Below are 27,436 nucleotides of genomic sequence, written 5' to 3' on the forward strand. Positions count from 1 at the left end.
GAAAATAGTGGGTCTTTTTCCTTATAGTCCTCCAGATTAGGTCCAAGTCCCACACCTTATTCTTCTAGGAAGACCCCCAGGCCAAGACCCACCACAGAGGGGTGTGGGTAGAGGAGGATCGGTGACTGGCCATGGCCTGATACAGGAAGTACATACTTCATCCTGATGACGTCATAGGAAGTAACCTAGAGACACCACAGGAAGTGCATGCCCCTATGACATCTCAGAAGTAACCTTCAAGGAAGGCTCATTGAGACATCACAGGAAGTACCTGTCTCTCCTATCACAGGAAGTAACCTCTGGGGAACTACTTCCTAAGACATCATACAAAGTGCCAGATGCACCCCAGGAAAGTACTTGACTCAGTGACATCACAACAAAGACCTTCATACCCATTATTCTAGGAAAAGCCATAGGAGATGCCACAGGAAGTTGTTCCAGCCTCTTGCCAGTCTTGCCCACCGGACTGGCCCAATCCCAGAGCCGGCCTTATTCCCAGCAGCACCGCACCCCTCTCCCCCCCATACAATCTGACAACAAAAGAGTTGAAAAGTCCCACCAAGGAGGGGCAACTCCAGCAGGGAGGGAGAGTAGCTGAGAAAATCTAGGAACTCTGGGGTCCTTGCTCCAAATACCCCATTTCAACTCGCACTCCTCCGCTACCTCTGCTTCCATCATGTCCCTCAGATCCGGAGCTGAAAGCAGGAGAGGCGGGTGTTGTTTTGGGGAGGCCCCTCATTCTAGGTGACCCAGAGGCTCCTCCCCTCCTCCCATATGGAAACAAAAAGTTTATAAAGAGGGGAGGGGAAATCCTTATCAAAGGAGGGGAAAAAAAGGAGGGAAAGAAAAGAGAAAATAACGCTTTGTTTTCTATTAAAATCAACAAAATGCAATATATACAGATATCACACAGACCTGGGCCCTGGGAGAGGAGGGTCAGGCCCAGTCAAGCATAGGGAGGAAGGAAAGAAGGGGTCAGTTCAGGGCTGGGGAGGGAGCTTCCTGGCCTCGTCCCCAGCCATCACTCAATCCTGCCTATGACTACCAGAAAAGGGGTGGGGGGAGTGCAGTCAGGCCTACCCCAGCCCCATCCCAAGAGGAGCAGGACTATACCGAGCTGAGGTCAGGAGTTGGGGAGGGGGGGGAGGAGGAGGAGGAGGAGGAGGAGGAGGGGCAGGGAGCCAGGTGGGAGCACACACCACAGGCCTCATCCCACTTTCTGGGGGTTTGAGGCCCTCACTCCCTGCTCGTAGGTGACCCGCTGGCTGATGAGGTATTGAGCGGCTTGCGTGGCCGCGGGGCTGCCCGTGATGGTGACCCGCCGGTTCCGCGTGCCTGGCAGGAACTCGCCCTTCTTGGAGATCTGGATGCGGGCGCCTGTTAGCTCCTGGTACTCCACCAACGTCTTGCCCCCCTTGCCCAGGATGGCTCCCACCAGGTTCTCAGGCACCGCAATCTCCACCAGCTCCTTGGCACTCTCGGCGGCCAACTTCTCCGCCGTCAGGAAGCCCCCAGCCGCGCCCGCTGCGGCCGCAGCGGCCACCAGCGGGCCGCCCCCGCCGCCGGCCCCGCCGCCCGCCCCGGCCCCGAGGTAGCCGTTGGCGGCCGCGGCCAAGGCGAAGGACCCCAGGGCTCCCGGCGGCGGCGGTGGAGGCGGAGCAGCCCCTCCGGCTGGCCCGGCCCCTGCTTCACCGGCGTAGGACGCCAGGAGGTTGGCGGCCGCGGCGGCGGCAGGGTTGGCACCGGCGGCCACGGCGGCCAGGACCCCGGAGGCTGCGGCCGAGTTGAGCCCCAGGCCGAGGGAGTTGGTGTTGTAGCCGTAACTGGCCAGCGTGTTGAGTGCCGTGCTGATGGCCAGCAGGTCGGTGCCCGAGAAGGCAGGCAGGGCGGCCGGAAAGGCCCCCACGCCCGCCAACCCCGCCGGGCCCAGCAGGCCCGAGGCGGCGGCGGCCGAGGCGGCGGCGGCGGCGGGCAGCACGTCGGCGGGGCTGGCGTACGGCGAGCCGGTGGGGTTGGAGTTGGCCACTGGCCCAGCCACGTTGGCGTAGCTGATATTCAGGCAGCTGCTGCTCTGGGGATCTTCCTGTACCTTCTGCACTATGGCGCTCACGGCCTTGTGCACCTGCTCAGGTTCGCCGCTGACCGTCACCACGCGCTCCTGCAGGTTGATGCCCTCCGGCTTCTGGGACAGCTGCACCCAAGCCCCCGACTGTTCCATCACGGCCTTCACGGTCGCGCCCCCCTTGCCGATGATCAGGCCCGCCGTGCTGTTGGGGACGATCAGCTTGGCCTGCGTGGGGAGCCAGAGGGAGGGTCTTTAGGGGCGGGGTTATCGGAGACTGAACCGCAATATTCCTCTAAGACTGGCGGTCTCAAGGTACTTCCCACCCCTGGCTCTCAAGTGTCCAAAATCAGACCCAGCAAGCCCCCTGGATATGCACCAGTATGGTCCTACCGGTTAGGAAAAAAAAATAATTGTTTAATTCAAATTTATTTTTTTGGCTACACAGCATACAGGATCTTAGCTCCTCCATCAGGGATCGAACTTGTGTCCCCTCCAGTGGAAGCATGGATTCTTAACCCTAGACCACCAAGGAAGTCCTTGGCTAGAAATATTGACTTTCTTCGTGGTGCATGGTTAGGAGTCTGCACTTCCACTGCAGGGGGTACAGGTTTGATCAGTGATGGAGGAATTAAGATCCTGCACGCTCTGCAGCACAGCTAAAAGAAAATAAATAAATAAAAATAATAGTGCAGAAATACTGGAATTTTCCATATTTATTAGTTAAAAGAAAAAAGGAGGTAGTACTCCCAACTCCCCTTGGTAGCCTCTCAGCCACCCTGTCCTTGGGACCCCTGGGTCCTCCTTACATCCAGCACCTAAAAGTTTAATGGCTGACCAAGTGGGAGCCCGCCAGGACCCCACTCCAAGCTTGCACTGGTGCCCATGTCCTTCTATATCAAGTACTCTGACTCCCAGCCTCAGAAAAGGCATCATTAGTTTCACTTTACAGATGAGCAACCCAAGGCCTAAGGGGTGAAGGCACTTGCCCCAAAGTTACCCGGAAGGAACTGAACTGCAGCCTCATGGATTACTGTTCCATTGTGCTTTCCACCCCATGACATGGTCACCTGGATTAACCCTTCTGTTGTTACGGATTGAATTGTTGCTCCCATCCATTCTAATTCACCTCTTGAAGTCCTAACCCCTAGAATATGACTGTATTTGGAGATAGGGTCTTTAAACAGGCCTTGAAGGTTAAGAGAGGTCATGAGGATGGACCCTAATCCAATACGGTTGGTGTCCTTGTAAGAAGAGACTAGGACACAGACACACAAAGGGGGAGGACCACGTGAAGACAGGAGTTCTCTGGTGGCCTAGTGGTTAGAGTTCCTGGCATTCACTGCCAAGGCCCTCTGGGCTTTCATTGCCACGGCCCAGGTTCAATTCATAGCTGGGGAACTGAGATCCTGCAAGCCATGAAGTATGGCAAAAAAAAAAAAAAGAGAGAGAGAGAATAAAAAGCCATTTACAAGTCAAAGACAGAGGCCTGAGAAGAAACCAACACTGCCAACACCTAGAGCTCAGATTTCTAGCCTCCAGAATCGTGAGAGAATGAATTCTGTTGTTTAAGCCACCTAGTTTGTGGAACCTTGTTATTACAGCCTCAGCAATCTTATACAGCTGTCTTATCTGTGAAGTGATGGTAACAAAGCTTACATCAGAGAAGATGGAGAAAACTGGTCATGTTATGCGATGGTCCCCCTTCTCAGCTGTAGAGCAGCCCATCCTTTGCAGCTACAAATCAGATCAATCTTAACACCAGTGGGGATATTTCAAAGCCAAATGTCCCCTTTCACATCTCCAAGAGCATGTCTATAGTGCTTCTCCTTTCCAGTGCTTCCCACATCCCCTCAGACCTGTGGGTTCAATCCTTGGAAGCTCTCATCTCTGCCTCTTTGTTTTAACCCCTAAACCTGACCCCAGTGGTGTCTGGGAAATTGTGGCAGTGGTTTTGGTTGCCAAAACAACTGGGGGCAGATGTGGGCATTCAATGGGCAGGGCCAAAGATGTTTGCACACAATAATGTGAGAGTCAGTTCCTCGCAATGAAGAACTGTCACAGGTTCTATATGACTTTTGAATGTTCCCCTGGACATTCATGTTGGTGAAAAGTCTGTTTATAAATCCCCCAACCCAGAACTGAACTTCATGCTACATGTTAAGTACCAAGGATTTTTTTCTTTTGCACAGTTTTAAGATCTATTGAAATTTTCAGGACTGTAACTACAGTATCAGTAAGTCAAGATAAGGGTGTGTTTTGTTTTGTTCTGAACTTTACCAAGAGTCATTCATCATTTTAGAAAACTATGACATCATGCAGACTATTATATATAGAACGGATACACAACAAGTTCCTACCGAATAGCACAGGGAACTATATTCAATACTCTGTGATAAACCATAATGGAAAATAATATGAAAAAGAAGGTATATATACGAACAACTGAATCATTCTGCCGTACAGCAGAAATTAACATAACAATGTAAATCAACTATACTTCAATTAAAAAAAAGAAAACCATGACATTGGTAGTAATGCCATCTGTATCATTTAAATCTCCATTACTACGCTCTGGATCACCATGTTTCTTGCTGTGTCACTCACACCATGTTAGGTGTGAGCAGCTATTTCATTATTTCTTCTACTGTGGCCCTGCCTGAGGATTTACATATTAAAATTCATCGTTAAGTGTTAGCCGCTCAGTCATATCTGACTCTCTGCAACCCCATGGACTGTAGCCCACCAGGCTGCTCTGTCCATGGAATTCTCCACGCAAGAATACTGGAGTTGCCACTCCCTTCTCCAGGGGATCTTCCCCACCCAGGGATCAAACCCAGGGCTCCTGCATTGCAGGTGGATTCTTTACTGTCTGAGCCACCATATTAAAACTCATTTTATAACAAATCACCTTCCTTTCATTTCTCCTTTATGAAAAAATATTTAGGGATATGAGAAATGTACATCTGTACAATGGAAGATTACAGTCAATTTAAGCCAGTTGAAGGACTGATGCTTGCTACAACATGGATGAGCCTAGAAAACATTATGCTGTGTGAACGAAACCAGGCACAGAAGACCACATATTGTATAATTCCACTTATATGAATGTTCAGAACAGGCAAATCTATAGAGACAAAGGAGATTAGTGGTGGCTTAGGGCTGGGGTGGGGAGAGCTGGGAGGATTGAGAGGTGGTGGCTAAGGGGATCAAGATTTCCTTTTGAGGAAATGAAACTTCTAAAATTGATTGCAGTGATGGATGCCCGACTCCGAATACAATAAAGCCACTGAACTGCATACTTTAAATGGGTCCAATGTATTTTTGTGGATTATATCTCAATACAAGTGTTAAAGATCTTAGAGATATAGATATGCTTTCTCTTTATATAAATAGGCTCATTGTATATGTAATTTCAGAGAGTAAAGTGGGCATGGTAAAATATCGGGTTGGCCAATAAGTTCGTTCTGGGTTTTCCATAAAATGCAATGGAAAAACCCAAATGAACTTTTTGGCTAACCTAACATATCCAGGAGAAACCGGACATTGGATCCTTCAAACAATCAAACAGGGCTGAGAACTGGTACTCTCTACATGCTGCGCTCCCTGTTGATCTGACTTCAGTCTTTCCTCCCTCTTGCTTACTTCACTGCAGACACACCAGACTCCCTGCAGTCCCTCCAACTCGCCAAGCTGTGCCCAGACTCAGGGCCTTTGCACCTGCTGTTTCCGTACCTGGAGTGCTTTTCCTCAGAAAAGAGGGCTTCCCACTCTCTTCATTCATTGCACAGATGCACCCCCCCCAGAAAGCCCCTCCCTGCCCACCCAGATTATCAAAGCTCATGTGTATTCATTTTACGTCTCCATCATGGATACCTTCAGATTCATAACTGCTAATTTCACATCTCTCGTATGATGTTGAGTGGACCCCTCAAAAGTCCAAAATGAAACTCATCTTCCTCCTCAAATGTGTTTTTGCCACGGTCTTCTTCATTACAGCACAAGGAAAATGCATCCTACCACTACTTGGTCCCAACCTTTTGGAGTCCTCTCTTTCCTTTACACTCAACATCCAATCAGCAATTTTGTTGGCTCTGCCTTCAAAAATATATCCTAGATTATGCTAGATTAAAAGAGATTAAGGAGGTATAACAGCCAAATGCAGCAGGAACACTGACTGAATCTTTAATAAAAATACTCTATACATTTAAAAGACATTTTGGACAATCTGAATATGGACTTTTTATTAAGCAATATGAAGAATCCAGTGTTAATTTTTATAAGTGTGATAAAATAATATAATAATATAGGAGACTATCTTTGTTTTGGGGAGCTAGACACTGAAGCATTTAGGGGTGAAGAGTCATAAGATCTACAACTTATTTTCAAATAGATCAGCAACAGGGACTTCCCTGGTGGTCCAGTGGTTAAGACTGCATGCTTTCAATACAGGGGGCACAGGTTTGATCCCTGGCTGGGGAACTAAGATCTGGCATGCCTCTCAGTTCAGCCAAAAAAAAGTCAACTTGATCAACAACAAAAAGAACACCAAAGTCAATGTGTATGTCTGTGTGTCTGTGTGTAGAGATAAAGCAAATGTTAATAACTGGTGAGTCTAAGTGCAGTGTATAAGGAGTTCAGTGTACTGTTCTTTAAACATTTTCCAAATAAAAAGAGAAAAAAGGTACCCATACTTCCTTTCCTTTTTCTCCATCTTGTCTTCATAGTACTTTTCACTCTCTGACATCCTATACATTTTATTTATTTGCTTCTTTTCTGATTTCCCAGGGGAGAATTTAAGGACCACAGGGTAGAAATTTTGTCTTTATTGCTTACTGCTGGGTTCTCAGTGCCTAGACGAATGCCTGACACATAACTTAGCCAAGGGTGGGTGAATGATAGTAGGTACACATGCAATGACTGTTGTCCCTAGGGGCAGACCTGCATTTAAATCCCACATCTGTGGTACAGCCACCTAGGAAAACAGTCTTGCAGTTCTTCAAAAAGTTAAACGTAGGTTTTATCATATGACCCAGAAATTCCACCCTACGTATTTACCCAAGAGGACTGAAAACAAATCCACACATTTGTCCATTAGCAGCATAATTCATAATAGCTAAAAAGTGGAAAAATCCTACATTTCTATCAGTTGATGAATAAATAAACAAAATGTGGTCTATCCATACAATGAGGTACTATTTGGCCACAGAAAGGAATGAAGTTTTGATACACACCACAGTGTGGATTTGGGCTTCCCAGGTGGCCCTAGTGGTAAAGAGCCTGCCATCAATGCAGGGGACGTAGGAGTTGTGGGTTTGATCCCTGGGTCAGAAAGATCCCCTGGAGGAGGGAATGGCAACTCACTCTAGTATCCTTGCCTGAAGAATGCCCATGAACAGAGGAGCCTGGCGGGCTACGGTCCATAGGGTCACAAAGAGTAGGACACGACTGAAGCGACTTAGCATGCACGCACGCACAGTATGGATGAATCTTAATGACATTATGTTAAGGGAAGGAAAGCACGACTCAGCATGCCACATTATATATCATTATGTATCTTTCAATTTACATAAACTATTCAGAATAGGCAAATCCATAGGCACTAAAAGTAGATCATTGGTGAAGGGGCTGGGGCAGAGGCACTGGGAAATAGAAAATGACGATTAATGGGTATGGGGCTTTTTTGGGGATGGTGAAAGTGTTTTGAAATTGGACAGTGTTGATCAACGCATGACTTTGTGATTATACTGAAACCACAGAATTAAACACTTTAAAATGGTGAACTTTATAGTATGTGGATTATCTCTCAATATAGCTGTTATTTTAAAGAAATCACTGGAAAAAGGGAAGTCTGACAAGTCAAGGGGATAGAACAGAAGAATGTGCAAAACCAGGCCTAAGAGTAAAGAGCGATTTAGTATGTGATACAGCATTTCAGAGCAACAGGAGAAGGATCAAAACTTTCCACCCAAGAAACTGTGTCCACCAAGGGATGGTGAAAGCAAAAGCCGTCACCTCTCTGTGCCTCCGTTTCCTCACTGCTGACATTGACATTACCACAGCTGCCCTATTCAGGTTTTGGGGATATTCAATGACTAAGGTGACTCCATGGTGGTTGGCACAGGGAAGCCCTCAGAAAACAGTAGCTGTCTTCACGATAGGCCCAGATTGCAAGACCACAGCATCTTAGATCTGCAGATGCAGTCCTGGATGTTAGAACAGTAGAATGTTAGAGTAATACATTCCTCGAATCTTGCAATCACAGAGCCATAGAATTGTAAGTGTCTCAGAGCCAGAAGGACCTCAGAGACCATCTGCCTCAGACGTTTGCAAGTCTGGAGATTTAAAAACAACAGTAACGATAACAGCAGCAGCCACTAACAACTGTATAAAGTAGGTACCATTATTAGCACATTTTATAGATTGGGTGGCTCAGATGGTAAAGAATCTGCCCACAATGCAGGAGACCCAGGTTTGACCCCTGGGTCGGAAAGATCTCCTGGAGAAGGAAATGACAACCCACTCTAGGATTCTTGCTTGGGAAATCCCATGGACAGAGGAGCCTGGCGGATTACAGTCCATGGGGTCGCAAAGAATCAGATACAGCTGAGTGACTAACACGCATAGATTGGGAAAGGGAGGCACCGAGAAGTTAAGTAAATTACTTAAGATCACAGAGATAGTGACTAGCAAAGCCAGGATCTGATCTCAGGCCAGAGTTCATGTTCAGATTCCCAGGACTTCTTCCCAGAAATTTGGATTCAGTGGTCCCAGGCTGGGACTCAGGAATCTGTGTTTTAACCTAGATGATTCAGATACCAGCCAGGGCTGAGAACCACCCGTCTCAACCAGAGGTGGCAAACTGGTGGTGCTCAGGCCATAGCCAGCCGACAGCGACATAATGTTTTAAGAACTGAACCAACCTTGAAAAGTCAATTGATTTCAAATATGTTTGACTTCATTTGAAAAATGTAGAAGACGTTATAGGAAAACTCGAACAAACTTTTGGGTCAACCCAATAACGCTCCATCCTCATTCCCAAAGGGTAAGAATCAAGTGGAGCTGAGCAGCAACTACCACTTTAGGGATAGCATGATACCTCTATGATAAGGCCACATCCTCAGTCCTTTATGTTCCCTTTCTGAACTCCGGAGACATTTCAGTTTATAATCCCAGTCTGACCCAGCTTCTCTACTGTAAAGAAAGGGAAGCTGAGCATCCATAATAGAAGAAGATACAGGGCAACACAGCAAGTCCAAGGCAAAAAGGGAACAGACTTGTCTCCTGACTCAAAAATCCCATAGTAACAACAATAGGAAACATTTTTGGATAATTGCTTTTCAAACATTAATAAACACTAGCCACTACCCTTAAATAAGTACCATTATGAATCTCATTTTACATGGAGAAATCAAGTCACTTGCTCAAGGTCCTGCAGGTAGGAACTATCAGAATAGAATTCTACTCAACATCTGACTCCAGAGTCTGAACTTTCAGCCATTATCTCTTTCATTCTTTGAAGCCCCTGAGTAACAGGCAGAGAAAAAAATCCTGGTTCTATAACTGTTAGACTCCACTATTTCAGAGTTCCTGTGGCTTAGGGAGTGGAGTAAGAGGCTCAGGTGCTAATGGTGCTGACCCCATTTTCCCTGCAACATGCACAAACTTTTGATGAACCCTGAGCCCCTAGCGGCCACGACCAAGGCAGAGAGAAGAGGCAGTACCTTCCCTTCCTTGCAAACTGTAGGGAAGCTGTGGCCTGCTGGTGGGAAGGGATTTAGCAGAGGGCCGGCTGCGCGCGAGGGGCGGAGTTGCTTCAGCACCAAGGACAGCAGCCACGCTCCAAGCCTCAAACTCTCAGGTTTTGGGGGGATCGCTCTGATCCGCAGTATTCTACCAGGGTTTGCTGCCCACCGTTTTCCCCACGAACTGGTAGAAACTCAGACCCGTGGGTTCTTCCATTTCAGGGCAACAGGATTTCTCAGGAATCCCAGATTCCTTTCACCGAGGTCCTCTCTCTTTGCTTCCAGGCAGACATCTGTTCAGGAACCCTCACAAGTGGCCTGTCCGCCTGCTCAGGGCTTCTGGCCCTTTTGCATTGTGTGCACACGTCTACGGGAGTGGACAGAGGGAGAGCAAATGGGGAGTTTACCGCAGCCAACCCCGAGCTCTGCTTCTTCTGCTCGGCCCCCTACCCAGCCAGGGCCATGTTGTCAGGGGCTTTACAGGAAGCCCACCTGCCCGGTGTGCACAGTGGTCTGGTAACCCGCGAGGCCCAGGAAGCAATTGATCCACTCTTGCCACATCCCTACCCCATGGCTTCTGATAATGCAGGCAACCGAAAGGCTCTGCCCTCCTCCTTCCATCCCTCCTCAAGAGGGCTGTGTTGGAGAAAGACCCACCTCCTCACTTCCTAAGGAAACACCATTTTCCCAAAATGGTGGCTAAACTCCTTCCTATCCAATAACTAGTGAACAGAGAGGGTACCAGTACTGTGTTGCCTATGGGTGGGGTGGTTACTTCCGGTGAGAACAGGAAGTGGGAAGCAGGTGGTTTTGAGAGACAATGGGATGAGGTGGAAGAGAGAAGGGGATCTGGTGAATCCTAGGAGGGAGGGATATTTAAGGGGGTCTCGGTCAGATTCTCCCAGACCTTCATGCTCCCTCTGAATCAAATCACTCTAGTAAGAGGTCTGGCGTCCTTAGGCTGACTCTCTTTATGAACCACTACCATGTATTTGATTGATAAATGTTTTGTAACTATTATGCCATTGAAGCAGGCTCCCCACGTGGCTCAGTGGTAAAGAATCTGCCTGGCAAACAGGAGATGTGGGTTCAATCCCAGGATCAGGAAGATCCCTGGAGAAGAAATGGCAACTCACTCCGATATTCTTGCCTGGGAAATCTCCCAGACAGAGGAGCCTGACGGGTTACAGTCCATGGGGTTGCAAAGAAGCGGACAGGACTTCACAGCCAAAACACCACCACCATGCCACTGAGCTCTCATCGCAATCCAGTTACATGGAAGAAGCGCTTTCTCTCAACTCCCACCAGCTTTACGAAAACCCAACCTCTATCCCTGCTAACCTGCTTGGCTCTGTCAGGATTCATTGTGGTTTGGGGTTGAAGGATATTGACCACCTCAGGCTTGGTCATTGCTTGCGGGATTTCTCGGACCTTCTCGGCAATAAAGCTGTGCACAGCATTCAAGGCCTCTGCTGTGCCCTGTACCAGGCATACTCTCTCTGTGGTTCCTGTTGAGCAAGGAAGAGAGGGGTCACACTCATCAGAAGGAGAGTGAGTGGGATTCTTGTTTTATTATTTTCACGTCCTCTCCCTCCCTTAAAACAAACCCAGGGGATGGAAGAATGATGCTTAAGTGCTTTGCTATGCCCGCAACAGCCCTGGGCAAGGGAGACAGGGCTCAGCTGCCTCTTCCCAGTCCTTGCTGGCTCTCGGTTGCTTTGGTAACCATTCACTCACTACCCCCCCTCCACCTCCTAGAAGCCGAGAGCTCAGGCCTGCAACGGTTGCCACAGTAACTGGAACCCCCTTATCGGTGTGGCTGGCCGGGTCCTCAGCCCACCCCCAGGGGGATGAGGGACGAGGCCCCGTTGCCTTGGCAACCCCTGAAAGCCTGCAGCGACGGCCTCTGGGCTTTTGGAGAGGATGGGGAAGGGCTGGGGGATGGGGGAGACAGCAGAGAGGCCTGAGTGCCTGCCTGGACCCACCAGATGGAGGGCTGAGGGGTGGGGGAGGGCAAGGGTGGGGAGAGGGGAGAGCAGAGTGGGTCAAAGACAACTCATGGAATAGTGGAGATGGGGATGCAGAAAGGACGGCAGGGTGCCTCTGCTGGCGATTCTCCAGATATTTGTGGTGGTTCTGACCTGGGCATCCTTGGTGTGCGTGTGTGTGTGCGTGTGTGTACTTGGGGCGGGTAGCAGAGAGAAGAGGTGCTAATTCTAGGTGATGTTGGGATATATACGTATGAGAGAGAGACTCTGGGTGTCACTGACCAATGCAAATACATCTATGAGTATTTGGGTGAGTGGGGTGTGTGTGTGTGTGTGTGTGCATGTATTTTCTTGGGTAGGACTGGCTGAAATATCTATCTGTGTATGTGTGTAAAAGAAAGAGCCGGAGAGACCAGGATACAAACAGACTGCAAGACATAGTGATTTCAGTAAAGATGTCTGTGGGGCGGGGGAAAGACTTTGGATGCCGCTGTGATGTTCAAGGTTATGTACACTCTAAGACTGAGCTGGGTGTGCACGAGGGTTTCAGAGTAAGAAACAAAGAATCCCAGGAAGTGGCATTGACGTTGCAGGATAAATGCATAGCACTTGGAGATGGTAGGACAGTGTGCCTGTGTGTGTGTATGTGTGTGTGTCTATGTAAGGGAGAAAGATATCCGGACGCCTCTGGGTGTTCAAAAGACTACCTGGGCAAATGGTGTGTGGACTGCATATGTACGTGCAAAGGCACATGTACAAGTAACAGGCAAGACACTGTGAATGATGAGGGTGAAGATGAGGAAGAGAAAGAAACCGACAGGCAGACCCAGGGGTCAGTATGTAAGAACTGATATTTGGAGAATTCATGTATTTGTGTGCGTCTCTGGGGGTCTGAATTACAGCCAGACAAAGAAGACTCCACCAGGACTGGCCGGGGTGAAACTGTGAGTGCCTGGATGATACAGGCGTGCTAGGTGTGGGGGGTGTGTGTGTCCCTGGGAAGGACTCTATTTGCAGGACCAGTTAGCTCCTTGGATCTAAAAAGGGTCCTGGGTGCCCAGGCTCCACGTGCCTGCGTGTCTGGGACACTTGGGGGTGAGTGTCCAGTGTCCTGTGGGTAGACCAGTGCAGCACGCTGGTGTTACACCCTGACCCCTCGCTTGCCGTCGCTCAGCCTGGCATGCCAGTCTCGCCATGTGTCTGGGTGTCCCCGTCTTGGGTCACTGGTGTAGCTGACACCCTCCATGTCCTCTGGGCCGCTGTTCCTCACTCTTACTCCCCTCCATCCCAGAACAATGGCTTGGTCTGAGCCAAGCGTGAGTCAGCGCATAGGCTGCCTCCGTCTGGGTGTAAATAGGAAAGGGTGTGGGTCAGGGTGGGAACTTGGGGGATGGGGTGGCCCCAGGGAGAGCCTGGCTGAACTGGCCCGGCTCTCCATCTCTGTGAGGCTTCCTTCCAGCTCAGGGAGTCTGTGATCTCACACCCCCTTGTAGTTCTTAACCAGGATCCACAGGGGCTTTGGGGGACTGAGTTAAACCCTGAAAGAATATCTAATAATAACAGCTGGTGCTTACATAACACCAATTGCCGGGCATCACTCTAAGCATTTTATGTGTATATATATATATTTGTTCACTTTAATATATGAGGCAGGTGATATTATTATTCTTGATTTATTGCTAAGGACACTAAGGCACCTGGGTTTTGTCCAAATTCATTCAGCCAGTAGTGGAAAACCAGGGTTTTGAACCCATGTGTCTGGCTTCAGAGTCTGGGCTTTTAAACATTTAGCCACCCTGTGCTAAACTTGGTGTGGGTAGAGTGTATGTGTGTGTATGTGTTGGGGGGAGGCATACAATGACTGCAATTTTGCTTTTGTATTTTTGATGTTAAAAAAGAATACATAAGATGTTAAACTCAGCCGCAAAGATGTTATAAATCAATACATTTTTTTTTTAAGTGTCTGTTTTTCTTCTGGGGTTAGGGTCCAGGGCTTCAGGCAGCTGTTTAAAATCTGAAGGAATTTTAGAATCAGGAGAAGGTCTGGGTAAGCTACACAGAAGACTGCGTGGCTTGGAGCAGGTGCCTGCTTCCTTCAGGGTCTAAGTTTCTCCATGTATGACTCGGAAGACTTGAATCTGGAGCTTGGGGGTTCCTGTACCAAGGGGGGGGCACCCTTCATGTGTTCTGCCCCCCACACAGATTTTTGTTTCATGGAGTAGATACCTAAGTGCAGACATACGTGTGCGTGTGTGTGTGTGTGTGTGTGTGTGTGTGACCTAACTAGGCCCAGAGGACCCTTTCAGTTTCTCCATTCTCACCTGTCCTTTCACCAGCCACACTGAACAACTAACCCCCACCCCACAGCCTTTGAACATGCTCTTTCATCTCCTCTCATCACACTTTACCGCTCTTTACCTAGCCCACTCTTTCATTATTCTGGCTTCCTCCTCCAGGAAGCCCTTCCTGATCATCTCAGTCTGGGTCAGGTGCTCTGTCTGGGCTCTCTCCATTCTTTGGGCTTCCCCAGTCCCAGCCCTGACCACCCTAAGTCATGACTGGTATTCGGTTTACCTTCCCTAACGGGATGTGAGATCCATGAGGGCTAAGCTGGGGTGTCTCAGCCACTGCTGTGTCCCCATCTCGGTCTGGCATGGGGCTGGGCTGGAGAAGAGGCTCAGAGAATATGAATGAATGGAGGGTATCAGCCAGAAGCAGAGAAACTGCGAGAGCAGCAGCATCTCCATTTCTTATGTTCCTCTGGGCCCTGGGAAGTCCCAGGGACAGGACTGGGATGTAGAGGGCTATTCCTGCATCTCTGAGCCAGGAGCTGGCACATGCTGTATGATCTGGAAGTTCCGAATCGGGGGGGTGGGGCGGGTGGGGAGCAGGACTGGGTGCAAGTCCAGGGGCTGGGGAGAGATGCTTAGCTCACGTTGCTTGTTTGAGCAGTGTTTGGCCCAGGAGAGAGTCAATGACTGGCCCATCCTTTGGGGTTCTCAGCTGCCTGGCCAGTGGGGCGTGTCACTGTGTTGGGAGGGGATGACGTGTGTTATGTCACAGAATGAGATCCAGGGGCAAGGAACCAAGTGTCCTTGGATGGGTGTCGTAAGCAGAGGTCTCATCCGTACCTTGTGGGCTAGAGGGGTGAGGGGAAAACTGGGCCAGGGTGGAAGAGAAAAGGGGGTTGTGCCAGGTTCCCTGGACTGTTCTCTAAACCTCTTGCCAAAGCTGCTTAGTGAGATGGGAGGCAGAGGGCGGGGTGGAGAGAGAGACACACAGGAAGAGAGAATATGAAATTGTCCTGACCCTGGGCTTCAGCTCTGGTGTTTGACCTAGAAAATCCAAGGGGATTAAGGATGAACGAGAACCAGCACGGGACCAAAGACGCAATTCAGGGGCCCTTCCCTGGATTCCTAGATGTTGAAGCTCAGGCATTGGTCTTGGGATAGAATTATGAAGGGGGTGAGAGATATTGAGGGGGATTGGTGAGAGGGGAGGGGCCTGGACAATTTATGATTGGAAGAAGGGAGATAGAGCTGGAGAAGAGGCAGAAAATGGGCTGATTGGGGAGAGAGAGGAAAAAAGATACGAGGAAGCTGAGACTGAGGAGAAAAAGAGGACTGTAAGGGGAGAGATGGGCAAGCAGGGATGGAAAGAAATGAGGAGCAACCCCCTGCAGAGAATGAACCCATTGAGGGGTGCTACTAAATACTGGTTGAATGGGTGACTGGAAACAGATAGTTGGAGAAAAAAAGTGAGATTAAGAGGTGGAGGAAAAGGAAAATATAGGGAGAGAGATGGGAAGACAGAAAGGGAAGAGAAGAGGAGGTGACAGAAAGGGAAAAGCAGAGAGATGGACAGACTGGCTGGGCGGCTAAGAAAACAGAGATGGGGGACCTCCACACGGAACCAGAGAGAAGAGGAGAAACAGGGCATGGGGAGACAGAGAGAAGATGGGAGTGGAGCCTCAGGCAACAAGAGATGAGGAGGTCAGAAACGGAATGAGAAAGGGACTGCCTGGCGGCCCAGTGGTTAAGACCCTGCACTTCCAATGCAGGAGGCGCGGGTTCCATCCGTGGTTGGGGAACTAAGATCCCACACGCCGTGTGGCTCGGCCAATGGACAAGAAAGAAAGATGATAGAAACAGGATGAGAGACATGGAAAGAACCACACAGATGGAGAACCAGTGTGACTCAGATCGGGTGAGATGGGGTGACAGAGAAATCCAAAGGGAAAGACTGAGGGTCTGTGTAACACGGATGGCTGACCCCCAAGCCTTGAGGGACACCCCAACACCTGCCTCCTTGGCCAACCCCCCCAGCTCCTCCAACAGACCCAACGGGGCAGGTGTGTGGGAATGGGTACATCTGCCACCACAGCATGCAAATGAGCTCATGAATATGCAGTAGCCCATTGTCTTGCCCTGCCCCCAACCCCATCTGCTCAGGCCTGGCCCCTGGGGCCCAGGGCTGCTCAGTCCCCTTAGCAGGAGGAGGAGAGGCCCCCTACCACTCTCAGTGCCCCTAGGGGAGCCTTCCCCGCTCCTGGAGGGCCCAGATGGGAGGGATGGGAGGCCGGAGCAAGCGTGCCCCGGGGTTGGGGCTCACCCGGATAGAAGTCTTTGGACTTGGAGAGCTTGATGGTGGCTCCCGTCTCCTTCTGCAGCTGCACGATGGTCTGCCCACCCTTGCCGATGATAGAGCCCGCAGCGTAGCTGGGGATCAGCACCTTCAGGAAGTATTCACCTTCCTCTGCAGGGGCACACAGCAGGGAGGGGAGTCAGGAGAGAGGGGTCTTCACCTTCGGATAGTACCTCCTGGGAGGCACTGGCATGGGCTGGGCTAGGAAACCCGCTGTGATCACAGTAACATACAGAAGCAAGGACTCAAGAGAATAGCAGTAGGGAAATAATACACGTAATGATCCTCACTCACTCATTCATTCATTCATTCATTTCACCAAGAATTCCTGAGCACCTGCTCTGGGCTTGGCACCATTCTAGAGAAACAGCCATGAATAAAACAAAGATCCCTGATTTCACAAATAAAGTCAAGAGTTTTAGTGATTCAGCCAAGAGCACACAGTTACATTCTTCTACAGCAGGGGAGAGAAGACAGTGCATTTCATGTTGTCGGAGGGTGGTAAGTACTGAGGAAACAAAAAGAGGTAGGAAAGAGGATGGTGAGTGCAGGTGCTGGACTGTCAGATCCGGTGGCCAGGAAAGCCCTTCCCAAGCATACAGCATTCTTTGTCGAACAAACACTTCCACAGTACCTAACACATACTAGACTCTGTTCCGAGTAATTTACAATATCATTTTCACACTGATGCTAAGAGGGAGATACTTACAAAAAAAAAAAAAAAAATTCCAGAGATGAGAAAACAAAGGTGAAGGGATTTCTCCCACTCACACAGCTAGTAGATGGTGTCACGTATGTGCTCAGTTGCTTCAGTCTGACTCTTTGCAACCCCGTGGACTGTAGCCCGCCAGGCTCCTCTGTCCATGGGATTCTCCAGGCAAGAATACTGGAGTGGGTTGCTATTTCCTTCTCCAGGGGATCTTCCCAACCCAGGGATCGAACCCACATCTCTTGCATCTCTCGCACTGGCAGGCGGATTATTACCACTAGCAACATCTGGGTACCCATCAGGTACCACCTGGGTAGTGCCACCTGGGAAGTGGTAGAGCTGAGATTTGAGTCCCACCTGGCTCCAGAGTCCCTGCTCTGAACCATTAAAATACACTGTCTCTCAGCTGTGGAGGAGAGAATAGAACAGAACCATGTGGCCGTGTGGAGGAAGGGCAAGTGCAAAGGCCCTGGGGTGAGGGTGTGCCTGGGCTGTGAGGGTGAGATGTCTAGTGTGGCTGGGGCTGAGTGAGACAGGACAAGTGGGAGGAAATGAGGGCTGAGAGAGGTGGGGATGGTGGTGGGGTGTTCAAGCTTGTGGGCCAGGGTGGTTTTTCTTCCAGGTGAGACAGGAGCTTCAGGAAGGCTCTGAGCAGAGGAGTTCGGTCACTCAGTTGTGTCCGACTCTTTTGTGACTCCGTGGAGCATAGCCCATCAGGCTCCTCTGTCCATGGGATTTTCCAGGCAAGAATACTGGAGTGGGTTGCCATTTTCTTCTCCAGGCAATCTTCCCGACCCAGGGATCAAACCTACATCTCCTGCATTGCAGGCAGATTCTTTACTGCTGAGCCACCAGGGAAGCCCCATGTGTGATGTCTTAGGTTTTAAAAAGATCCCCCTGAGGCCCATGAGGGGAGCAGACTCCGACAAGCACAGGTGGAAGACCCCAGTGAAGAGGCAACTGCAATAGTCCAGGCAGGAGGTGACGCTGGTCTGACTGCTGGAAGCAGTGAGGCGGGAGGGGAGCAGAAGGCTGGACTCTGGAGAGGCTCTGACACTCATTACTGACCTGGTGCTGTGCTGAGAGCTTTGCCAGCTTGATCTCACCCATTCCTCACAACCTCCCAGTGAGGTAAGGAAAATGCGCTCCTTTTAAAAAAATTTTTTTTTCCATTGCAACATGTGCTTAGTTGCTCAGTTGTGTCTGACTCTGCAACCCCATGGAGTCCGCCAGGCTCCTTGGTCCATGGGGAGTCTCCAGGCAAGAATACTGGAGTGGGTTGCCATACCCTCCTCCAGGGAATCTTCCCAACCCAGGGATCAAACCCAGGTCTACCACAGTGCAGGCAGATTCTTTACTGTCTGAGCCACCAGGGAAGCCCAAGAATACTGGAGTGGGTAGCCTATCCGTTCTCCAGGGGATCTTCCCAACCCCGGAATCGGACTGGGGTCTCCTGCATTGCAGGTGGATTCTTTACCAGCTGAGCTACCCGGAAGCTCCCTCATTGCAACATAGTTTATATATGCGTTGTTGTTTAGTCACTAAGGGGAGTCGGACTCTTTGTGACCCCATGGACTGAAGCCCGCCAGGCTCCTCTGTCCATGGCACATCCCAGGCAAGAATACTGGAGTGTGTTGCCATTTCCTTCTCTATTATCTTTTTTATTATTATGTTTTACTTATTTTTTATTTTTATGTTTTGATGTGGGCCATTTTTTAAGGTCTTCATAGGATTTGTTACAATATTGTTTCTGCTTTAAATTTTGTAGCTCCCCCACCAGGGATTGAACCCACACCCCCTCCATTAGAAGGCGAATTCTTAACCACTGGACCACCAGGGAAGTCCCCTCCATTTTTACATAAGGGGAAACGGAGGCACAGAGGGGCACAGAGAAGTTAAGGTACCAGCCCAAGGGCACCAAGACAGTTGTTGGGTTGAGATTCAAATGCAATTCTGATTCATTCTTGGTCCGCCCATGCTTAACACTCTTCCCTGCTGGCAGCTGAAGACCGGTATGCACCAGGACAGTCTCCAAGACCTTGAGGTGGGAGGCAGCACCAAGGGTCCTTAATGAGGCTTTGGTTATTCTTTGTTACGAACCAATTTTCTTGGTCATGTGCAAAGCACTTTGTTAACGCAGTCTCAAGGCAACTGCCTAACCTCTGCAATCTTCTAATCAAACTGTTGCCCCCGTGTCCTCCCAGGGAAAAATTCAGGAACCTTCTGAGTCTGATTTGTGATTTGGCCCCGCCCTGTTCTCCAGCTTCACATCCTTATCTTTCTCCCAGAACACTAGATCCACCTTCCTTTTTGCTCCTCAAACTTCCCTTCTCCCTCCCACCTCAGGGCCTTTGCACTTTCTCTTTGCCTAGAACTCTGCTCCCCCAGGGGGCTCAGTGGTAAAGAATCCACCTGCCAGTGCAGGAGGCACAGGAGACACAGGTTGGTCCCTGGGTTGGGAAGATTCCCTGCAGGAGGAAATGGCAGCCCGCTACAGTATTCTCGTCTGAAGAATCCCATGGACAGAGGAGATTGGTGGGCTACAGTCTGCAGGGTCGCAAAGAACGCCCCTCCCCCAGTGAATTCCTTTTGTGCTTCAGGTCTCCCCTCAAATGTCCCATCTTCTTGTAACTTTTCCTGGAACCCTAGGGAGAGGATGGATCTCTGTTTCATGCCTTCAGAAGGATGTACCATGGTCCAGTGTGGGCCACATCACTGAAGCTCTTCCTCACATCCAGGGACTCATACAGTATCCAGCCCATAGTAGGCATATAAACCCTGGGAAGGGCTTCCCTGTTGGCTCGAGTGGTAAAGAATCCACTGCCAATTCAGGAGGTGCAAGAGACACAGGTTCAATCTCTGGGTTAGGAAGACCCCCTGGAAGAGGAAATGACACCCCACTACAGTATTCTTGCCTGGAAATTTTCATGGGCAGAGGAGCCTAGTGCGCTACAGTCCATGGGGCCGCCAAGAGTGAGATGTGACTGAGCAACTGAGCACACACAAATTCTGGGAAACAGAAGGGACAAGCCAGGCCATTTGGTTTCCGAAGCTTAAGGTCTTGGACCATCAATCCCCCAGTGGTTTTCAACTTTTTCTTTTAAGCAAAGGAAATGTAGTTTCAATGTCTCCAATGAAACTCCAACATCCAGAGCAGATAAAAGAGAAACTGCTCTGTTAGAAGCATGGGGCAGGGTCCTGGGGGCTGGGAGCCCTGCTCATCCCCATTTGGTCCCTTAAGATTGAAAGCTCTGGGTTCCCCGGCAATTCCCTGGTGGTCCACTGGTTAGGACTGTGTATTTCCACTGCAGGGGGCACGGGTTTGATCCTTGGTCTGGGAAATAAAATCCTGCATTGTTGCATGGCATGACAAAAAAATAAATAAAGAGAAAGAAAATTCTGGGTACCCTGCCGTGTGAACACGGAGGCGTGGGGGCGAGGGGCTAGATGTGGCTTTCCAGGCAAGGGAAGGAGGTCCAGAATTAAGGGGTTTCCTTTAGCCCAAGGCAATCCTCTTAAATGTGCCTAATCAGATCATTAAGCCTATTAGGTAATTAGCCCCCCAGGGTGCCTCTCCATCCATCTTCCTAAGCAGCCCCCCAACAAATGACTTCCTTCCCTGAGCTCACAGAGGTGGCCCCTTGCCTGCTCTGGCCCTCAACCTGACACAGAGATGGGGCCGGTTCTCCATCTTTGGCAGGTTCAGAAGGATGGGGAGGGTTTCTCACAAGAACTTCATCCTCTTTCCTTCTTTGATTTCATTCCCCATCTTTTCTCCAGCCAGGGCCACTTCCTCAGCTTCCCTCTTGAAGACTGTTCCGCAGAAAACTGGGGACAACCTCACTCCCCTCGCTCCCACTTCCTCAGGTTTTGACTGAGAATCTCTGAATGAAATGACAGAAACAGCCCTCGACTGAGCACGGACTTCTGTCACTGACGGCTGGTGTGGCCTTGGGTGAGTCACCTCACCTCTTTGGGCCTCTGTTTTTTCATCTCTAAAATGGGGACAGGATAGCGCTATCTTCTGGGGTTAACTGTCATTCATTCAATGCTAATCCTTGGAGTACTTAGGATGGTCTCAGGCATGTAGACCACTTTAGAAATGTCAGGTATCTTCATCATCACAATCATCATTTCTACTGTCACCTATTTCATGAACACAGGCAAAGCTCTTATCACAGTGTCTGGCACACACTAAGTGCTCTATCAACGCAGAAATGCACCTCGAAGGTTTGGGGTTTTGTTAGGAAATAAGAGGATGGGGGGACGCCACTTCCTTCATCACCTCTCCCCAGGCGTCTCCCTGCTTTTTGGAGGAGGAAAAGAAACCAGGTAAGAAAACCAGGCTCTGCTTCCACTCACCCTCCAGCATCTACCTCTCTTCCTGAATTGTTGCATCCCGCTGTATTATTATTTCCTTGCTTTTTCTCTCCCTCCCTTCCTTTCTCCCTCCCTCCCTCCAACAGATCCTTCCTGAGCATCCACTACGTGCCAGGCCTTGTTTTAGATCCTGGGGACATAGCAGAGAACAAGACAGACAGTCCATGCCTTTTAAGTCCATTCCCTCTTAAAATGTAAATGCATCTATTTAAAGAGGACATTGAAAAAAATTATTGCTAATAGAGTTCGAAGGACTGGTTATATTTTTTTCCTCCCAAAGCACATTCATCTAAACCCAAAATGATTCCCCCGAAAAAGTCTGTCCACGGAATCCCCGCTTAAACCACCTTGTGGGTGCCTGGTGGTCCCTCTATCAGACTAGTGGAAGTTTGGAGGCCCCTCCTCAGAGGTCAGGGTCCAACAGAGAGTGACCAGCTGAGACCGCCCACCTGTAGAAGCTCAGAATCCTAAGGTTCTGGAGTCCCCATGGCAGCCCATAGTCTGCTCTAGTGCTCTTCAGGTTCTTCTCCATTTCCCATCGTGGGAAGCTCACCTCCTCCAAGAAGGAGCCAGGCTGCTATCTGCCAGCCTGCCTCGAAGCAAAGGGCAGACATGTGACATCAGCTGAACCCGGAAGCCCCCAGACCTCACACAGCCCACCCTGTTGGAACAACCAAGGTTCTGCCTGTGAAAAACTTCTTTCTACTGAAGCAAAATGCCAGAACTTTCCACCCACCTACCCTTCCCCCACCCCCTTAGCTTTTCCCTTGGGGTCCAGCTAGTTGCTCCCTCTACACAGGACGGCAACTAAAGATGCCAATTTCAGCTCTCCTGGTTCCCCTCTGCTGCAGTTTCAGTATTTCCACCTTGGGATCGGGCTGTCTTTCCTTCTTCTAGTCATTCTGGGTTTCTGATCTCCTCCATTCCCATGTCCCTGATCCTCAGGAAAGCTTATAAAGGCTTCCAAGTAGGAACCAATACTCCTCTACCTCCATAAATAATGTTGACTTACCCAAGAGATTTGGGGTGCTATGTATGGGACGAGTGGCCCTCTATTTTTGTTTTTGTTGTTGTTGTTGTTTTTTGGCTGTGTTGTATGGCTTGTAGGATCTTAGTTCCCTGACCAGGGATTAAACCCATGCCCTTGGCAGTGAAAGCAGATTCCTAATCACTGGACCACCAGGGAATTCCCGAGAGTGGCACTTTTCACTCAGCATTGATGCTGAAAGATGGTTTGGATGCAGGATAGGGCTGTTCACGACACAGGTAGGACAGAAGTGAATGGGGCAGAGGTGGGGATTTTGGTGACCGTATGCTTGTGGGGGACCAAAGTAGGGGTGGTGTACTCATGGTACCTGCTCTTGTGTGGGGGTAGGGGTGGAAGCATCAGTGTGTTCTGTGGAGGTCTGAGGAGGCTGGGGTGGGATGCTAATGGGAGTGTGTGAGGATGCTGGTGGTGGAAAAGATGCCAGGGTGTGGTCGGCACCACTGAGGAGGGGCGGGACACTGGTGGGTGATGTCTTTCTGTGAATGATGGTGCTGCCCGCCCTTGCGAGAGATATAATGCAACCAAGACATGCTTCTGAAGGGATGAGATGCTGAGAGATGTGATGCTGTCTTTGAGCTGTGACGCTCTCTCCGACAGAGAGATGGACGGGGCGTGATTTCCTTTGGGCAAATCACCAGTGGATGGTGAATCGGGAACGTGACATTCTCCAGAGCAGTAATAATAATAACGATGGCTATTGTTTATTGAGAGCTTACTATCTGCCAGACCTGATACTGTGTACCAGGCATCTTGCGGAATTCACACAACGGCACTGAACACATACACAATCTCACTGAACCCACACGACAGCCTGGAGTGGTAGAGGTGGATATTACAGTTCCCATTTTCCAGATGAGGAGACTGAGGCTCAGAGGATTGAAAGAACGTGCCCAAGGGTCACACACCAAGCACGTGGCAGTGACGAGATGAACCCTGGAGGCTCTCACTCCAGGGCTAGTAACCTTGGTGATAACTGTTAAAGATCGAGGATCTCAGGAGCAAGGCCTGGCTGGTGTCGGCTACGACTGGGGCGTGAGGTCTGTGCCTGTGTATGGGGGAGTTGATGTTTCTGAATATGTAGGGGTGAGAGAGATGGGAATACAGTCAGGTGTATAGGGGGCAGTCCAGTGGCACCTTAAGAATTATCACCTGTGGGACTTCTCTGGTGGTCCAGTGGTTAGGATTCTGTGCTTTCACTGCCAGGCCCTAAGTTCGATCCCTGGTTAGGGAACCAAGATCCCACATGCCTCATGGTATGGCCAAAAAAAAAAGAATTATCGTCTATACTCAAGGGGGACATCTGTTACTGTGCCACCAGACTGGGACTGTGTTTCTCTGGTGAATTTCCAACTGGAGTCTCCACTCGGCCTCTTCGTTCACGCCAGCCTGTCCGTAGTGCCTCGCCTCCCTCTCAATGACGTCTGCCTGCCACCCACAGCGCCCAGAAGCCGCTTTTAACAGCCACCATCTCCTCTACAAGCCCCTAAGCTGGCCCCGTGGGCAGGAGTTCAGTCTGCTGGGACTTACTGCGAAAGTTTCTCACCCCCGAGCCTCAGTTTCGACTGAAAATGGGGTTCACTATAGTGCCTACTCATGCAATGGACCCAGCCTCCCGAGTTCAAATCTCGGCTCTGCCTCTTATTCACTAACTAACCTTGGGCAAGTTAATTAACCTCTCTGTGCCTCAATGTGTCACCTATAAGATGGGTAACATAATAGAATTGTAAGGATTATTAAACGATTGAGTGCCAAGTGTTTTCCATAATACTTCTGATGTACTGTGGCATCATAAATGTCATTGTTACAATTTACTATTATTATTATCATCACATCATAGAGTGTTGGGAGAATTAAATGAAATACTGCATGTAAGGTATTAAGCAATAAAATTGATAGCTACTATCATCATTCTGATTATTTTTATTTCCCCATTTGGCAGATGGTGACAGTGAAGCTCAGAAAAGGAGTGAGGTTGACCCAGCATCCCACAGACATGAAAGTATTATTGGAAGGAGCCCTCAATTTTGAGATGAAAAGTCCTGGACGCTTGCCCAGCTCTGCCCTTGAGCATTTCTGTAAATGGAGGACTGTCCTTTTGTATCTCCTGGCCTCAGTTTCCCCTGGGCCAACAGACGGGAGGTGGACAAGTCGGGAGGACAGGGTCCCTAAGGGTTCATCCGTTTCCCCGCTGCTGGAGGAGGGCTGAGCACATGGGAACCGGGCAGCCCAGGGTTGGAGAGATCCCACTTCCCCCACTTATGAGCTGTGTGACTTCAGGCAAGTGGTTTCATTTCGCTGAGCCTCAGTTTTCCTCATGTGAAAAAGCAGCTCAAATCATCTCCCCCGAGGATTGTATTGGGAGATTACCCCATGTTTCAGAGCCTGAGTCGTAGTAGGTGCCAAGCGCTAGGACTTCACCGTCCTTGGCAGCATCACTGTTAAATGGTGCTGTTTTGCTCTGACTGCTCAGATTTTGAACATCTCAGCCCCTTTAAGAGAAGACAGGGATGAGTTCTCTTCCCTCCCCCCAGCAGGGGTGGGGCTGGACCACCGGACTGGGCTCAGGACTGACTGCCTGGGTCCCGCGACCCTCTCCAGGACTGGGAATGGCAGTGAGGCAGGAAGGAGGCAAGGAAGTGGCCGGGACACATTCATGCATGTGCTGGGGGTGGGGGAGCAGGAAGAAGGACAGGAAACTCCCTCCCACCCCTCCCCCAACTTCCCTTTCCTCCAATTTCTGCTAGACACCCTCAAAGGCAGCCAGGGGTTCCCCGATTCCTATCTCACATGGACAGGGGTGGCAGGGGGCTGGGATGGGAGGAAGAGACTCAGCTCCCCGTCATCCGAGGAGAGGAGGTGGGAGGTCCCCACCGCACCCACTAGAAGAGTTGTGCTCTGCCCCAGGCCACCCCTTTCCCATCCGGAGGAAGAGGCCAGAGGAAGCGTTAAGATTTTGGCCAAGGTGACCGCTGGGAGGGGCATGTCTGCTCTGGGGTCTCCCTCTTTCCAGGGAGCTAATGGGCTGGGCTCTCTGAGTCCCCTGACAAACCCTACCCCACGGGCAGACATACACCTAGAGTTCCCAGCTCAGCTTTTATTCTCTGGTCCACATACCTCTTCACACACACACTGTGAGGGTCCCTCTTGTCTTCTACACACACCCTTTCTGTGTTGTCAAACATTCAGCCATCACGCACACACACACACACACACACTCTCCCTTGTCATACGCACAGAGAATCATCCCCACGCCAACCATTTCACACACAACCCCTTGTTACACATATATACACACTCGGGTGTCACACACAGACCTTCCCTTTTCAAACCCCTTGGGTGTCACATGCACACGTTCCTGCTCCCTGTCACATGGGCCCCCATCCTTCCCTCTCCTTGTTACACACCCTTGTGAATTTCACCCAGCCTCTCCCCCTTCATACACCCACCTTCCCTTGTTGCACACACCCCCTCTGATGTCACCGTTGCACACCTCCATGTGTCACACCCAGTCACAGCCTCTCTGGAGTCACACCCACACTCTTTTCTTGTCATATACCCTCACCAGCTTCTCCTGGTTCCACCCCACCAGGGACACGCCTGTGTCACACACACTGAATTGCCTTCTTCTCATCCACACGGCCTCTCATGGCTCATACCCAGAGCCGGCCCATTCGGCAGCCCACACACACCCCCTTGCATGTCATACAGACCCTCTCACTCATGTGTCACACTCTTTCACAGTCCCCTCTGGGGTGACATGCACACACTTGTCACACATACCCCTCCAAGTGTCTCAAACATGAAGCCCAGCCCCTTTCATTTCTTACACACACACATAGACACACACACACACACCCTTCTTCCTGTCATATCCATGATCCCTAATGTCACACATCCAGGCCTTACAGGGCTCACACGTATACACATGAACACACACACGCACCTGTCCCGACCACACATTCTCTCACTGAGCTTTCCACACCCACCCTTTCCCCCATGTCACCCAACACACCCACCTAGCTTGTCCCCAGCACAATCCCGCCCGTGGCCCACACATGCCTCCCTCGGGCGCAACCCTGGCTCAGGACATCCCCAGGGAGGCTCCGGGTCCACAGGCCTCCTCAGCTCCTTCCCCTCCCCCCGCCAGGACACGCCAGCTCGGGAACACCCCTGCCCCGAAACGGTCACATCACACACCCCTCAAGGACACAGAGACACCCGCTCGGAGGGACCCACGCCCCCCATCCTTTGCGCGCCCCCAAGGACACTTACCACCCCCTCCCCCTCAGCCCCTCTCATCGCAGACAAAGCTCGCGGGCCCCGGGCCCGCGGAGAGAGGGGGAAGGGGGCCGGTTCCCTCCCCAACTCCCCTCTCCTTTCCCCAGTCTAGGGAGGGGCGCCCTTCCCCTCCCCTGAGCCCTTGCACCTGCCATTTGCGGGGGAGGACGCTGGAGAAAGGCGAGGCCCCCTGCCCGCTCCCCCACGCCGAACCGCAACCCTTTCTCACCTCCCGTGTTGCTGCGCTTGGTGCAGACCACCTCGGGGGGCGTTTCGAGGGGCCTCTTGCGGGAATCCGGGGCCTCGGGCTCCATGGGGGGGGCCTGGGGCGGCGGCTGCTGCTGCTGCGGCGGCTGCGGCGGCGACGGCGGCGGCTGCTGGGGAGGCTGGGGCTGCGGCGGCGGCGGCGGCGGGGGCGGCGGCGGCTGCGGGGCCGCGGAGGCCGTGAAGAGGCCGTGCACCGCGCCGGCGGCCATCATCCTCATGGTGGGGGGGGGCGGGGGGACGGGGGAGGGGGAGGGGAGGGATGGGATGTGGGAGGGGGAGGGGGCGGCGGCGGCGGGATGGGGGAGGGGGAACCCT

General features: G+C 50.8%; 1 protein-coding gene across 1 annotated transcript; it reads right to left on the minus strand.

The window, feature by feature from the left end:
• Positions 1-881: 881 nt before the first annotated feature.
• NOVA2 (NOVA alternative splicing regulator 2) lies at positions 882-27,181 on the minus strand. Its single transcript, XM_068992603.1, has 4 exons — positions 27,084-27,181; positions 16,407-16,550; positions 11,149-11,315; positions 882-2,290 (listed from the first exon to the last, which is right to left on the minus strand). The coding sequence occupies exons 1-4, from the start codon at positions 27,166-27,168 to the stop codon at positions 1,208-1,210; spliced, it is 1,479 nt and encodes a 492-aa protein (XP_068848704.1). The 5' UTR covers positions 27,169-27,181; the 3' UTR covers positions 882-1,207.
• Positions 27,182-27,436: the final 255 nt, after the last annotated feature.

Source organism: Capricornis sumatraensis, chromosome 20, assembly GCF_032405125.1.
Source record: "Capricornis sumatraensis isolate serow.1 chromosome 20, serow.2, whole genome shotgun sequence".
NCBI classification, from domain to species: Eukaryota; Metazoa; Chordata; class Mammalia; order Artiodactyla; family Bovidae; genus Capricornis; species Capricornis sumatraensis.